Here is a 16,551-nt window from a genome sequence, read left to right as displayed (position 1 = left end):
CACCATCACTCTAATCTTCCCCTTAACCCAACAGTCTATGCTACCTAGGCAAAGAATCTAAAGACATGAAATCTGGGACAAATGTTTTAAAAATCCTCTAGCTTCCTGCCTAGTTCAGGAATACCTTCTGCACTGTCTTTGATATTCAGCTTTACTTGAACACGTTCAGGAGTGAACTGCTTCATACTTCCTGAGACTTGTTCCACTCACGAACAGTTCTCATCACTAGGTTTTGTCCTATTTGGACCTCTTTGTGATTTTCAACTATACTTTCTAACTCTGCTCCACAGAACAAAACAGAATAACTCATCTGCCTCTTCACATGGCCACAGGTCTTCAGATTTGGCATTTCACTTTTCACTCTTATTTTCTGGGTTAACCATTCCAGATAACCTTAATGATTTCTCGGGCAAATTTGTTCTCCAATCCCACATCAACCCCTTTGCCATCCAATAACCTCTCTAATTTTGTCAGTGTCTTTTTAAAGTTGAATTCTCAGAATTGAATAGAGTACTGAAAATTAGTGCTGACTAACAAAAATAAAATCATTAGGATAATTAATTCACATATTGGAACACTATAACTTTAGATCCTTTTCCCAAAAGCAGCTACCACGTTCATTTTCCTCCAACTGAGCCTATGTAATTGCCTTTTTAAAAATGCAAATGAAGACTAAAATTATCTGTTACGTCTTGTTTCTAGTCTGTAGAGGAAGCTATGGAGAGAGCCTCTACCATCTATTGAGTTATCACCCAGATTTATGTTATATGTGGATCTGATAAGCATGCCATCTACATCTTCTTAACCAATACTGAAAAGATTGCTTGAGGCAAGAAAGTCACTAAATGCCATGGCCCTTTTTGGAAACATTCCCTTAAACTCAACACTGACCAATGAATTCATATTTAAATTATCGAAATTACTACCACCCAGTTTCAAATCTATATTGTGAGGAGAATTCAATCAAATACTTTGCCAAGTGTTCTTTGAAAATCTGAACTCATTAGAAAGTTCAATAAATTTTTGCTTAACAAATGAAGTCATCCTGAACTCTTAGATCCTTCCCCCTTTATCTCTGCATCCTGTGATTGTAAAATTAAAATTTTATCTTCACAGTTTTCCATCCTTCATGATGAGTCACTGGGCAAGGAATAAAGGCTTTCCTCTGAACATTTTAAAATATTTTTTTCTTGAAATCTAGAGCATATGTACATGTATATTTTCCTCCAAACATTGTCTGGTTTGTCTGTTATAGATTCTAAGATGGTATCCCATTCCTTTCTCTCAAGATTCCTGTTTCTAATGTGTTAAACTTTTTAGTTATATATATATATATACAAAATCTTTTTATTTTCTAGAGATTAGTTGTCAAAAAGACAAGTCAAAAAATCTACTTTCAGAGTGGGGGAAATGGTTGGGGGAAAATGCAGATAACTGTACTTAAACAATAAAATAAAATAATAAAAGGTAAAGAAGATAAAGAAAATCTACTTTCAGCAGAAAATTATATTGAGACATTCAGACTTTAAAACAGAGCATACTTCCATTTCATAATCCACTCCTTCAGCTATGTTCATCGAGTGTCCAATTGGTCACAATCTGTGTGAGGCTGGAGGTGGGGTTTTCTGGGAACTCAAAAGCCAGCAGGAAAAACAGACTTAAAAACAACCAACCCTGTAATATTAAAGTCAGTCTCAAAATAAAGGTTTGTAAAAATTCTAGTGGACAACAATGAGGAGGAATGAGCTTTGTATCCATGTGCCAGTGAAAGCTGAATACGAAAAGTTGGCGTTTAAACTAAGCCCTGCAGTGTGATTGGAGCTGGCCAGCAGCCAGATGAAAAGGGGGAGGAACGCTCACCACCATTAGGCTTCACCAAGTACAGGATGAGAAAAAAACAGTATGGCAGGTTTCATTTCGTATTCATCTTGATTGGGTTAACATCTACGGTTATCTTTCTTGCTCATTCTAGAGACAAAGTTGGTCAGAAAACAAAAGCTGAAATCACCCAACTCTAGGTAAAAGTACAGTTTCAGATCATTTACACATGACTGAAAATATAACACTATTAACCAAATAACAAATTTTGTTTTAAGTAAATTCCCTTTAAACATTAAAGAATTAAATAACTCATTCTTTCTGTAGCCCTGAGAAAGAAACATGAATTAGAGAGATAGATACAAAGTAGAAGCCCCATAGCACCTAGCACGAATGTCTGACAGACAGGAAGGCTCAGTAAACATTGCTTGGCGTGAGGTTTGGCATGTTGAAAGTGCCCAATAAGAGTTGCTTGAATTGTTTTCTGTTCATATAAATAGATTTTCCTAATTTTTTATGACTGAATTATATGGAGTTGTATTTAATGAATGTGCCTTTTCTCAATTTCAAATTCTAATTTCAATTCCTGAGTCATACCTAGGAAGTTCTAGAGTGATTGTCGGTATTGGCCATGTGATGCCTGGCCTTATGCTGGGGTCTGCACTTGAGGTCACCTTCCAACTTAATGCTGAGACATCTTAACACCACATCATCACTACATTTGGGTCTGTTCCAAGAGGTTAGGAAAAAACATAAAATGGTCAGTATATATACAGAGTCACTTTGCTTTACATGCATTTTTACATATCAAGTCTCTTTAATTCTGAAAGCTAAATTTCAAGTTCTAATGCTACCTTAACTGATACTTCATTCTCCTCTCCGTGCACCTTGACTGAAGCAAACACTGGGGAAGAGCATCTCTTTGCCTACTGCTGTAAAAACAGCTTTCCATCTCACCTAAGGTTCAAAATATGTTACTGAAATAGAAATGGACTTGTTCCCATGACAAACTATTGTTACGTTATGAAAAATATAACGATTATAATACATTATTATATTTAAGTATAAAAGCTCTGAATTGCAATCTGCCATTGAGTGGCATGTTTTAAAGGAAGAGTAATATCTCAGGCCTCTCTATAAAGCATTTTGCTTAAAAACAATTTTATCTATGAACAATGAGAAAAAGCATTATAAAATACATTTTGAGTATTCCATGATGAATAGGAACATAGTACAGAATTAAATTTAGAGCAATTATGTGTAGATTTCAAAGATATTAAATACTTTATTATACTTTATAATACTTTATTATAGTCGTCATTTTAGTTTGCAGTTTTAATGAAAAGAAGCTACATGCACTAACTTTTTTAACGGGCAATATTAAATAAATGTGCATTATCCAGCAGCCTATTTGGTTACACAAAAGTTGAGGAGTACCTAAAAGTAAACACAAATAGTGGCTTTAATGATATTTCTGTGCTAAAATGTACTTTGATGGTGAGTGTTGTAACGTGCTAAATTCTGAGGTTTTGGTACAACAGAAACCATACTGTATTGAGACATTCCACCTACAGTTTGTGGTCACCAAAGTCTGATTAAAAGTGGTTTTAGATATATGAAAGCATTTTGGGTCAGTGCCTTTTCTATTGAACCTACTCTGTAGCCTATTTCACTAAACAAAATACCAATGTGCAGGTATATTTGCATAGCTAAATTGCAGCTAAAAGAAATATTGAAAGACATTTTGTATAAATCTAAATGATTAATGATTGTGCTTTTTTACCCATTCCAAAATGACAGTCTTTATTTAGTTCCTCCTTAATACTGATTATGGCTCATCTGAATGAGCCATAATAAAACATTTTCTAAAATAATATGATAATCAAATATGAAACTAAAACACTAGCTATATTTTATTAGAAGCACTTTAGTAAAACCATCAAAAAACATAAAATATCGATAGAAGGTGCAACATTAACAGTTATTACAAAGTAAAATTGTCGAAGTTGAAATGTAAGTAACATATTCAAGTAGATATTGACTAGTTATATGGACTGGTAAATACCTAAATGCTATGTTTTCCAAAGAATGCTCAGCGAGGATTTCCTAGTTCAGCTTTACCCTTCCATCAGGAATAGTAAGCTCCTCAAATGCCCTTAATCAGAAGACTCTTCAAGACACCAAGACAGATAGATTTTGTAAGTTCTTCTTTTCCTGTAAGTCTTCTCAGAAAAGAATGGGAACTAAGATTTATTGAGCTTCCACTTTAAGCACAGTGCTTGATACTGTACATATGTTACTTTATGTAATTCTCAACAGCAGCTCTAAGAGTAAGTGTTCTTTTCATTTTACAGATGAAAAATCAAACTCAAAAAGTTAAGTGAATTTCTCATAACTAGCAAAGAAGCAGATTCAGCCTTCAAATCCAGGGACTTATGTTTTTCCTTTCTACAATGCTGCCTTCAATACAGATATGATAAAACAATATAATCATTAAGTATAGATTTACCTTTTTAAAGTTCTATCTATGAGTTGCTAAAAAATTATGGGAAAAGCTATGAAATAATTTTATATCGCCTACAGCAACTTGAAATCTCTAAAAACTTCACATAATAGTTTTTCCTACTTTGCATTTTTGTAACAGAAACCTTGACTGTGTTCCCATCCCTGTCTGCTCTCCTGGGGTGCAGCAGTGAGGAAAACAAAAACAGGCATGCTCTCATGGGCCACGCACTGTAGTGAAAGAGACAGACGTTAAACAAATAATCACGCAAAAATATACAAGTTATAAAATTCAACAAGGGCTATTAAGGAAAAATAAAGAATGATGGGTAGAACAAAAGTGTGGAGGAATGAGGAGACTGGACACCAAGTGTCTGCTTACCAGTCCACGGTTCCTGTCAACACATTTATTTAGGTGTGTGGGACGAGGAAGGATTCAGATTCACACTGAGGGCTCTAGTTTGGGGGAGTAGGTTTACGTTGAGATGGGGAATGCAGTAGGGAGAGCAGATTCAAGGATGAACATAAAGAGTTTAAGCTTGGTGGGGTTTGAGATCCTTAGGACGTTCAGATACACTTAGGACTGAAGGACATCCATTGGGTGTCTGGAGATGAGGAGGAAAAGTAGGACTGGGAATCTAGATAGGAGAATTACAAATAGTAGATAAAACCAAGCTGACCACTGCCACATGGGTTAAATATGATGGTGAGAAAAAAAATGCAAATACTAGTCCCATTTGAAAATAATAACTAAATCAAATTAGTCAGCATTTTCCAGAGTCTAGACCTTAAAAATTTAGCTCTGAAGAATGGTAGTAAGTGGGTCTGGAAATTAATAAATAAGCAAAAGAATAAATGTTCTGTCACATCTAGGTTTGGGAGGCAGGTTAAATAACGTTTAAAAACTTTATCAGCCTTTCATATACCAATATGCCTCATGTCCCAAATGTATTGGGCGATTGAACTTTTTCTATTAAGGAGTGTTTTATGGAAATGATATTCTACAGAAGACCTGCTGGGAAACATGTATCACATAAGGGCTTATAATTAAGAATGTTCATAGGTTTTGGTAGGCAGACTGGAATTTAATCAAGAGAGGACTAAAATTGGGAATTGTGAAATCTATATTTGCATTTGGTAGGACTGGCAGGTAGAAAGTATCCGAAGCCAGAGAAAAGGAGCTGTTGCAGCCAGCTCATCGGGAGAAAGACAGTGCAAGGAGAAGGTTTTGAAGATTGGGATGAATTGAGGACGGAATGATTCCAGACAGAGAGATCATCTAGGACAGGAAGCTGATAAGGTTGTGAATGATGGAGCCGCCTGGGAAATAGACAAGAAAGTGTGAACCTGAGAAACATTTTGAGGGAAAGAATTATGGGACTTGGTAATAGATTAGATTAAGAGAAGGAAAAAGCAAAGATAACAGTGCAGTTTCTGGCCTGGGAGAGGAAGAAAGATACACAGAAGAATGAAACCAAAACCCTAACGGTATTATGGCTAAAGTACTTCTCAATTCCCTGTTGAATTTCAGAAAACAGAATACAACACTGTCTGAAAGCATAGTCAGTCGTATCCCTTCAAGTGTTTTCAACTAAATGGCATGAGACTAAACAATTTTAAGAATTTTTTAATGCAAATATAAAATGCTATGTTCATAATGCCACATCTAGTTTTCAAGTGGTTAAAAAATAGTTCCAAACTTAATTATAAAGGAAAGATGCTAGCTGTGCTGAAATTCATTTTTTTAAGAAATCTTACATTGTTCAAATAAACATGAACAGTACTCTGGTCACCTTCGTTAAAATTTCCTACATTAACTCTGGCATTTACAGTTTCACATTCAGCAACAAGCTAGAAATCACACATTTTCAAATTCTGAGCAGAAATTAGTTTTAGATTTATTTGCTTCCTTTCCAAACATGTTAGTGCCCAAGTGCCCTGACAATGGCACACTTTGTTTTACAAAAAAAAAATAAAATAAAATAATAAAAAGTACTGTTATAAAAAAAACATGATTTATTTTTTTCTTTAAAAAACTTGCCTGCTGCTCTTTTTTTCCAGGTGACATTTACGAAGAGGAAATTTGGGTTGATGAAGAAGGCATATGAGCTGAGCGTGCTGTGCGACTGCGAGATCGCGCTGATCATCTTCAACAGCACCAACAAGCTGTTCCAGTACGCCAGCACCGACATGGACAAGGTGCTCCTCAAGTACACGGAGTACAACGAGCCACACGAAAGCCGGACAAACTCCGACATCGTGGAGGTGAGAGCGCGTGTATGGTTGGTGAGCCCACAAACTTCGGCAGAACCACAAGTTGTTTGTGCCCTTTCCCCCCACACACATGCCCAAAGACAACCTTCTTCCTTCCTAAAATGTCCATATTCCCACAGGTGCACCCAGAGTTATCACCCCCAACTAATACTCCACCCTTTCTTTCCCTTTCAAAATTCAAGTTAGAATGACCTGATGATAAGGACAACGTAAATCTGGCCCTTGCTAAAAATCAAACCCTGGTATCAAATTATTGGCCTTATCCTTCATGTGTCCCCATTGTCCACTGCTATGTCAGTACACCAGATTGGGAACTGTGGCCAAGGGGCAGCTTTACCACATTTTGGATGACTTTTCATCATTTCTTTCCAGTATAGACTAGTGTCTCAGCATAGTCAATGAAAAAAATATTTAAAAATTAGCTCACCCAAACTTGCACTTCAGTTTTTACTCTCTAGCTCTTCTTTCCAATTTATTCTTCCTAATGCCTTCTTGCTGGGAGAGATAAAGATAATTATTCTCCTAGAAATATTTTTCCTCCAAATATGACAACGAAAATTGTTGATACACATACCATCCGAAATCTGACTAAAACGTATTTCTCTGTGTTAGCTCAGTGTTTTACCAAGGTCAGATTTGAAACACTGTCTTATTATGCCAACTATAAAATAAGCACATGAAAACTCAAAACTGTTTTAGATTTGTTAACACGAGTAACATTGTCCGACGATTTTAAGTGTTCTCACGTGTGTCCTATTTTAACATTATTGCCTTATAGCACCCTTCATATGCAATGCAGCCTGAACCAGAAAAGAAGAGGTGTAGTGAGGACTGTCCTTACCTGTCGATTTTTTCTTACCTGTCTACTCATGGTTTCCTAGGTTGTGGCTGCTTTCCCAGAATTCAGAAAAAATTGGTAGATGTTTCTAAAGTACCTGGTCGGAGTCAGTTTGCCTGAGTCCAAGTCATTCTTGCCATTGCCCAGACTGGCTCCATATTATGAAAAATATCCAGTACTAATCACGACCAAACTAACCTGTCTCTCACATCCATCTTCACTTTGTTTATTATAATTGCCTATGACTAGTTCTCATTGTTTTGCTTTTATTTGGAAATTTTGTAAAAGTATTCTGCTAACCAATTTAAACAAGTTTTTTTTTTTGGGGGGGGGGGGGTTGCCTAATAAGACCAAGCAAATGATTTAGGAGAAACAAAAGTGAATGATAACTAGACCTAATGTGATACATGTTTAAAATACTTTCAGATTTGCGTTATTGCATATCATTTTTGGTTTTTGTTGACTTTTGATGATTTTGTGTACTTTCCTCAATCTAGAAATTTTAGATTATTTATAAAACTTACCTACTGTGTGTTTCAGATAGTATTTTATTCATGTGCACATATAAATGTGAAAACGTGTAAAGAAACAGGAATATGAACAGCACCAGTCAGTTGTCAAATCTCATAAGTCCTTTTGTGTCTTTGTGTGTGTGTCTGTGTGAGCCCATACTTGTTTAGCATAAGTTCCAAATACAAAACAACTCTATACTTGAAACTTCATCTCATTACCAAAATTATTACAACTGACATTTCAGGGTAACAAAATAATTTGATTTGGAATTTGGCATTAGACTTGAACTGTTCCAGTCCTTAACATGACATGAAATGAAGTAGAGCCATATTAAACTAGTCAAAAATTTGTTGACTTTTAAAATTTGTTTTTTAAAGGAGTTTAAAATCTAGAAAATTCATCTGCTGAGAGGTTTGCTCAACAATATCCTATGTGACTTAAAGGCAACTTAACACTTTCCATACTGCAAAGACTTTCATATTCTTGGACAGATGAGCATCTGGGCCAGACATCCTCCCAGGCCACAAGGGGCACACTGGGTTGGAAATGAGATGGCCTGCATTTGAACCTTTGTTTTACACAGTGTAACAAGTTAGCTACTTCTCACCTAAAAAGCAAAGTCATCAAATTTGAAAGTCCTTCACAACATAATTCTTTAAAAAGCAATACTTTTAAAAGAGATTAAAAAACAGCTCTGTTACCTTGCAGTTAGTATATGAAAGCTCTGAAGCTCTCAAAAAGTCATTAGGGGATTGCTGGGCTAAAATATAAAGATTCCAAGGCATGATTCTTTGGCTGAAAATAACATGTGAGTCTGTTCTGCTCAACTACGTGAATCACACATCCTTCCCCACTTGCCTTTTCCACACCATAGCAATAACAGAGATGATGGAGAAAGAGTGAGGTGGGATGTGCTAAGTTCAGTAAAATTTACATCACCTCCACTTAGAGCCTTTCTCATCGTGAAGTTCATTGAAACCAGTGTGCTTGAGATTCTTGGTGAAGAGGGGATCTGAGTGGGAATCTGCACTTATGACACATTTTCAATCGTTCATTTTTCAATTTAATTTTTTCCATCACCATTTATCCCCCATCCATCTTCCACCTCCACACAACCCCCCAGTTAACACACTGTCATTGGTGTCCATGAGTTCTACGCACTAACCCGGGCAACACTAAGACATAAATTGTGTGGGAGGCTAAAGAACCTGTGATACAACAGGGGCTTGAATATGGTTTTAGAATGGAGCTAACATGAAGTTAAGAGTTAAGGCAGTTTGCTACTCGTGGGTATAATTTTGAATACTATTTATTTTAATTTAATGGAATACATTTAACTGAGTAAGTTTCATGAGGAGCATAATAAGTGTCAGGAAGGGTCATTTGTTGTAGATACCCCATTTGGACCATTACCCCTCTCCTTTAACCCTCTGAAAACAGTTTACTCACAACAAAAAAGGATTGGCAGGGAAAGAGAAATAATATGATTCCAGGCACTTAGACTGAAATATAAATTTCTGGACCATACCAGAGAGTAGTGTAACAGGGTCATAGGAAATTGTACAGTGAGTGGGTGTTGAGAAAGATTCCTTCTTATAACAAAAAAAGCTCTGCGTAATTATCATGTCTTAGCTTGATAATTAGCACTGCCGTTACAATGGCACAAAGACTTATAGAGGCTTAACAGACAGGCTGAGAGAGTTTTTTTTTTCATTATCATATTGTAATGCAGCTTGAATATCTGTTTAGATACAATATATAAATATGCCAGATTCGTAAATGTGTTAAAATTTTAATCAGTTGGTTTACAAAACACACAACAGTTATTGTATTAAAAGCAGTTCCTTTGAAGAAAGTCTATTTTATTTAAATCTGTGACAAATATACTGTATATCTACCCACAATACTAGTTTATGAGAACGTTTAAATTCAGAAGGGATTCTGGTGGCATTAAGGAACTGCCCCCTTCATGTCTCCTGTCTAGTTCCACTCCTGGTTTTCTTACCTGCCTTTCTGCCCTCACAGTGGACGCTGGGCTCTGTTGCTGGAAGAAGCTGTGTTGCTGAGCACTTCAGGATGACCTGAAGAATGCAGGTCCTGCAGGACTTGCTTCCAGGCCATTCCTCCACCTAGCAACGATTTAGCAAGTGCCAGCAAAAGACAGGCATCCTTGTTAAGGATGTAAAGCATATAAAAATCAACTTAGGAACAAGGAGAGGACAAAGTAGCAATAACCTCATTTATGTAGTACAAGCTACTAAAAGGAAGGCATAAGCTAAACAATGTATCAAAACTTTAATTCAAACAGGTCGGTCATCACCAGATCAGTCCAGGTGATCCTTGGAGTCACAGAATTCCAGGACAGGTTATTCCATATCCAACAAATGTTTTCTAACCACAAAACCCATATGGGAGTGGCACTTGGCACTCTCTCACCCTTCTGTGACTCAGTGATTCTACTGATCTGCTCATCCAGTCTCGGCCAGTAGACAAGTGACTAAGTATGGAAGGGGAGTGAGTTATGAGGCCCTCTGTAACTTCCCAGGAAATCAAAAAGGCAGATGTAACTCTTGTAGAAGAAACCTCTGATTCACAACTATCTCAGTAGAGGATTACTGGCTTTTTTTCTTTAATTCAAGGATAATCAAGAAGACTGTGGGTTGTGGAGGGGAGAGTAAGGTATGATATTTACATGAAATTTCATTTTCTGTCACCTGAATCCTATTTGAACTTAAAGACTTCTGAGAACAGCTGTTCCAGCACAGTGTTTTCTTGCACAGGAAAATTTAAGGAATGAATTGGGACTGGAAAGGCCTTAGGTTAGTTTATAAACTTCATTGTTTCACACTGCCACTGGAGGTTATCAATAAGCTAACTACATAGTTTGATGAAATTGATTAGTGCAAAATTGAGAGTTAAAGATAAATATAAAAAAGTTGATTAGTGCAATTTTTGTTGAAAAGCAAATACAGCAAAGAGTAGAATTAGACCTCTTTACAAATTCCATATTACAAAGTTTTGGGAATAAATGTAAAATATGAAAACCTATCTATTTAACTTGAGCATTCATTATATCTAAACCAGTTAAATAGGTTTCAGTTTTATACTTATAAAAATAAAGATATGTAAAATTATTGTTATGAGTGTTTTGTGGATAGATGTTACACACAGATACTTTTTTAAAGAGAAAACACGTTCACATTTGTTTGATCATTTGTTGAATTTTCATTCTTTCATGCATTCATTTGCTGAACAAAGATTGGCTGAATTCCTAGCATGTGCTACGTGCCTGGGAATGCCTGGAGACGTAAACATAAACATGGCCCCTCAAGGACTCTTGGTCCGTAAGATTGCTCACAAGCCCATGCAGAAGCTGGCCCTGTATTTCTCTTCCTCTCCAGCCTCACCTCTTGTGTTTCTCCCCAGTGCACTCCTTCCACCACTCCCATCCTGTACCCAAGCCACCTAAACAAGCTTATTGCCCTCTGCTTCTCTAAACCCCATTTGTTTTTTCTTCAACATTCCTTACTAGGCCTCCTTGGCTTTCTTTTCCTTCCGTTCAAACCGTGTATACTTTTAAATAGCCATCCTGGAACTGCACACTAGCTTGTGTTAGATCCTTTTCCGTTGTGTTTTCCCCATCAAAGCACTGTTGAAGCAGTTATCCACTACCTATTTCATAGTAGAATTAAATGAATTAAAATTAGATAAAATATCTAATTCAGTTTCTCAGTTGCACCAGCCACATTTCAAGTGCTCAATGGCCACACATGGTTGGTGACTACCGAATGGGAGAGGGGACATGTAGAATGCATTGGTCATCACAGAAAGTTCTATGGGACAGCACTGGTCTAGATTGACATGTGAAAAGGGAGGCATGTAAAGTAATTGTGTTCTTAAATTAACACCACGGTTAATTCTTCAGTTTACAATTTGAAGAGTGCATTTAGGAGGTGAAGAACTATGTAGAATCCAGAGCATAAATATTCACTTTTAGAGATACCTATATAGACTAAATACTTTACCGTAAAACAAAAGGCATGTTTTACCCCAAACCGATAACCACAGAGTCAATCAGTAAATTTACTGCCTGGTCAGAAAACTCATACAAGTCATCCAGGCTAACAGGGAGCACTAACCCTGTGACCTAGGTAGTGTGTGGGTGTTGTTGTTTTTTTTTTTTTAAATGAAGCTTGGTAACGGAAAGATGGTAGATCTTTCATGTTACTATTTTAAATTCACTTGAAGCTATGTGGGCCAGTACTTAACTTCATAGTTAGTAAATTAATTTTTTCAAAAAAATAGTTTTTCTTCATAAAGGAACTTATGAAAATAATATTCTTGAGAACTCTTTAAAACCTTTCTTAGGTTAATATAAAATATAATTGAAATAATTCTTATGTTGAGCAGCTTAGTAACTCTGCCCTGTCTTCTGTTAAAGAAAGTATATAATTGTTTTTTAATAGCTACTGTCAAAAAATGAAAAAAGTATTAGTATACTTCATAAAGATTTAAACCTTCAATGTTGAGGCTTCCCAAAAAGGGGGGAAATAGTGATTTTGTAAAAAAAAGGTTTTGCATATTTCTTCTAAATGATAATGCTCATTTTTGTTTATATATCTTTAAAGGGTTTTAAATAACTATAAATCATATTTATATTTGTTCCCCAAAGCCTAAAAGGAGAAATGGCTCTAAAATTTTATTCATATTCATATTTCTCATAACTACCAATGCATTCTTTATATATCAGATTTTGATATATTAGGTTTCTTTTAAAAAATAATGCCCTTGCTTAATTTGCATGTATTTTGTAAGCATGAAAAGCTGCTTCACATCTCATTTATTTAAAAAATCATTGTTGAACAAATAAAGTGCATGTTAGATTACTTGTTATATACACAAGCCAGTAAAACTGAATTTTATCTCATCTCTGTTATTGAACAATTCTGATGGCTTATAGGCATTAGTATCAACACAGAGTCAACAGAGAATTATTTAATAATAGTAGGAGCAGAAAGACAAATAAAGCCTTTTTTGTTAATAATGTAACTTCCTTATAATTATAAATCATCACCACTTTATTATCATATTATTTTACACAAATTCTCTTAACTGGAACAAACCAAAGTCCTCATGTTTTTTTTCCCCCAATATCTGAAACTGCAGGGGAAAAGTGTTTAGCCTGGACCATAATCATCAACTTTTCCATATTTCCAGATACCACAGCTTGGTGTTGCACCGCATGCTGGAAACCAAAGGTGCATCCTAGCCATTGCTTGGCTTCCAAAATTGTTAAATAAGATGTCAAAGAGTAGAATACTATTACTTCCTCAACAGTTACTGAATATATTATATGAAATATTCCAAAGTAAAATTTTAGGAATATTCCAAAGTCCTGCCTAGACTCAGAATGAAAGATGATGAGTCTTTTAACCAAAGGATATTAATTATTTCAATTACCTCACTGCATGATTTAAATATTATTATTATAATAAATCCGTTTCCCTTCCCTGGAAAACATGATGATGTTTAAATTTATTTATCTTTGTTAACTCCAACTGCCAGGTCAATGTATGAAACATTGTAGACATTCAATAAATTTTTTTAATATAAACATTTTTAAAGATTTTATTTTTTTTATTTTTAGAGAGAAAGGAAGGATGAGAGAAAGAGAGGGAGAAAAGCATTAATGTGTGGTTGCCTCTTGCGTGTCCCCAACTGGGGATCTGACCCGAAAGCCAGGCATGTGCCCTGACTGGGAACCAAACCAGCAACCCTTTGGTTTACAGGCCAACACTCAGTCCACTCAGTCCACTGAACCACACCACCAAGGAACTCAATAAATATTTTAGATAACACACATATATATGTATATGCGTATACATATGTATACGCATGTGTATATATAAATATATATAAAACAATTCACTGATTATTATTAAGATTTACCATGTTTTCTTAGTTGAAGTCGGATATGTTCTAATATTAATAAAAGTAAGAATATTTCAAGTGAACCAGAGATAAACAAAGAAAAAAGATATGCACAAGACACTACATAGAAATATTGCTTGTAGTACTGGTGGAAATAAAAGACTTTTGAACCAATGCACATTGATTGATTGATTCTTGGGGAAGTGAGAAGCAACTTGTTGGCACTTTGGTCAGCTTCTGACAGGAGTGGTCAGTGGGTCTCAAATGAGACGCCTGTGGCTCGGTCTGAATCCCTGGGGGCTCTGGCTGCCAGGCTGTTTCTGATTCAGTGGATCTGGAGCAGAGCATGAGGCTATGTATATCTGACAAGCTCCCAGATGATGCCAAAGCTACGAACCAGACTTGAGTAGTGAGAATCTAGACTACCTTTCCAAACATGTGTTTTCTCTAGTGTGGAGTTCAAAAGTACATGTTTGAACATTTCTTTTTTGTTGCTTTGCTGAGGGTTAGAATGGTACCATAAGGCAGGTTTTTAAAAAAAATTATATTTGATGAAATACATCTTGAAAACGAGTTAAAATTTCGGAATTACACTATTTATAGAAAAGCCTGTCATTAATCTGCAAGGTGGGTCACTTTGTCATGAGCACCGCATCTCCTTGTGCTGTATGGTGAATGCCCATCAGTTGGTAGTGGCTGTATGGCAGAGCACCTGTTGAGAAGATCCTGAGACTAGACTCAGAGGCCAGGTATTATGCGATTGGCTAGGAATGGGTACCAGGGGTGCAGAGAGTAACTGTGCTTTCCTCCTTATCCTTATGATCTGAATATTTCACTGGACATTCTGGGAAAAAAACTTCGGACTCCATCACTAAAAGGACTGTAATTAGGCAAATGCTGCATATGTATACAACAAATTGGGTGCATAGATTATATCATTGGAAACATATCTCGTTTTACTGATGGCTATTTGATATACTGTTCAGTCATATCTCAATGGCATTTAGTGTATTTGTTACCCTGAAATTTAGCCACCTGATAGAAGTTCTGAATAAGAGGGAAAAAAAATCCCTGTCAATTATTTCTAAAGGTCACAGAGTTAATGACTAGCCAGGAGGTTAATTAGAATCTGAAAGCCTCTTCATATCAATTAAATCTCTTATCTTTATGTTTTAGTAAATAAACTCAGTAACTATTTAGAGCTGCTGTTTTAGAATAAAAAATATTGTAAGCAGTGAGCTGTGCAGTGGATATTTGGGCTTTTATCTGACATCTAAGAAAACATTATTACCAAAAAAACTGATATATGAGTTAATAGTAATCTTATTTCAGAATTTCTGAATTAGATACTTGATTTTTCAAAATGACATGCACATTGTTCCTTAATCAAAAACAAATACCATTGCTATGACCTAGAGAAAACCATTTCTAAGGGGAAAATCAAGGTCAGAATGAGCCACTAATCTAAAGCCAACTCCAGTCTCGGTTCCTTTTTAGTTCCAGAAACCAAACTCCTTTCAAGGTTACTGTGCACATTGTAAATAAGTGCTAAGTTTAATGCCTATGGCCTGAAAATTACAAACCCAATCTTCTCTGTCATGTGCATTTTCGATAATATAACCAAATGTCAGATGAAATAATACAGATCTGTGCTAATCAATAAGGTATGCCACCAGCTAGCTACATGTGACTATTTTAATTGAAATTAAATACAATGAAAAGTTCAGGTCCTTGGCCTCACTAGCCACATTTCAAGGGCTTGCTGGCCAGGATATGTATAGAAATGTACTTGACCCCAGAAACCTTACTGGGAATCATTTTGCATAGGGGTGCAAATGGCGAATCCAGTGCTCTTGTTCACTGAGGTAACTAGTGTGAGGGAGGATAGGTGCACCCTCAAAGGGCACAGAGGCCAGAGAGGAAGCACACAGCGTCGTTTTTCGTTCCTGCAGCAGCTGTGCAGTGCATGCCCACCGTGTGGCAGGGCCCGTGCCAGCCGGAACAGCACTGTCGGGAGAGCCGAGTCAGTCAGTGTGTGTTCCCAGGAACAGAATATTTGCTAAAATAAATGTGATTTATGGAGCGAGATGACAGGGTGGAGAGAGCACTGAAGGTGGAATTGCCCTGAGGAAGAAGAGAAAATGGAGGCAGGGACAGGGAAGAGTCACACAAAAGCAGAAACAACTGGGTCGATTCTAAACTTTTCCAACCGGAAGGAAAAGAGCATGCATGCACAGTGTTTTGTGACTTACCCTAATTAGGCCTGCGAGGAATTTTGCCTTTATCTAGGCTTCAAAACTGGGTTCTCCTGAAATGTGGGGTCCTGAAGTAATTTCTTGGGGGGGAAGGAAGGCCGCAGGATGATCTTCCTCGAGAATGTTGCTGAAGGATAATGATGAGGGTTCACCTTGTACGTTTTACATGGAGAAAATAGAACCTTAAAAGCCTCACAAATTTGGAAAGAAATTAAGCTCTAGTTATAGCAACATCACACAGAGTTCTGTAACCTGAGGCAAGTTATTTAACCTTTGTGGGCTTCAGGTTCCTCCTCCAAGTTAGATAGCCCCTGACCCTGTCTTTCTCACGGGGCTGTCATAATGACTCCAGGCTAGAAAAGGTGTCAGAAGCCATCTAAACTGTTAAGTTGTACAAGGTGCTCTTACTTTCAACATTAA

General features: G+C 36.5%; 1 protein-coding gene across 20 annotated transcripts in view; it reads left to right on the top strand.

Moving 5' to 3' along the window:
* Positions 1 to 16,551, top strand: part of MEF2C (myocyte enhancer factor 2C) — a 163,206-nt gene that overhangs the window by 83,998 nt on the left and 62,657 nt on the right. For all 20 annotated transcript variants that reach the window (XM_028529117.2, XM_036020519.1, XM_036020517.1 and 17 more), the window contains one exon: positions 6,382 to 6,585. In XM_028529117.2, the coding sequence (XP_028384918.1) occupies positions 6,382 to 6,585 (204 nt within the window). The remainder of the gene's footprint in view (positions 1 to 6,381; positions 6,586 to 16,551) is intronic.

This window comes from Phyllostomus discolor, chromosome 3 (genome assembly GCF_004126475.2).
Source record: "Phyllostomus discolor isolate MPI-MPIP mPhyDis1 chromosome 3, mPhyDis1.pri.v3, whole genome shotgun sequence".
NCBI lineage: Eukaryota > Metazoa > Chordata > Mammalia > Chiroptera > Phyllostomidae > Phyllostomus > Phyllostomus discolor.
The sequence above is the reverse complement of the archived record's forward strand: the minus strand, read 5'-3'. Positions and strand labels throughout refer to the sequence as shown.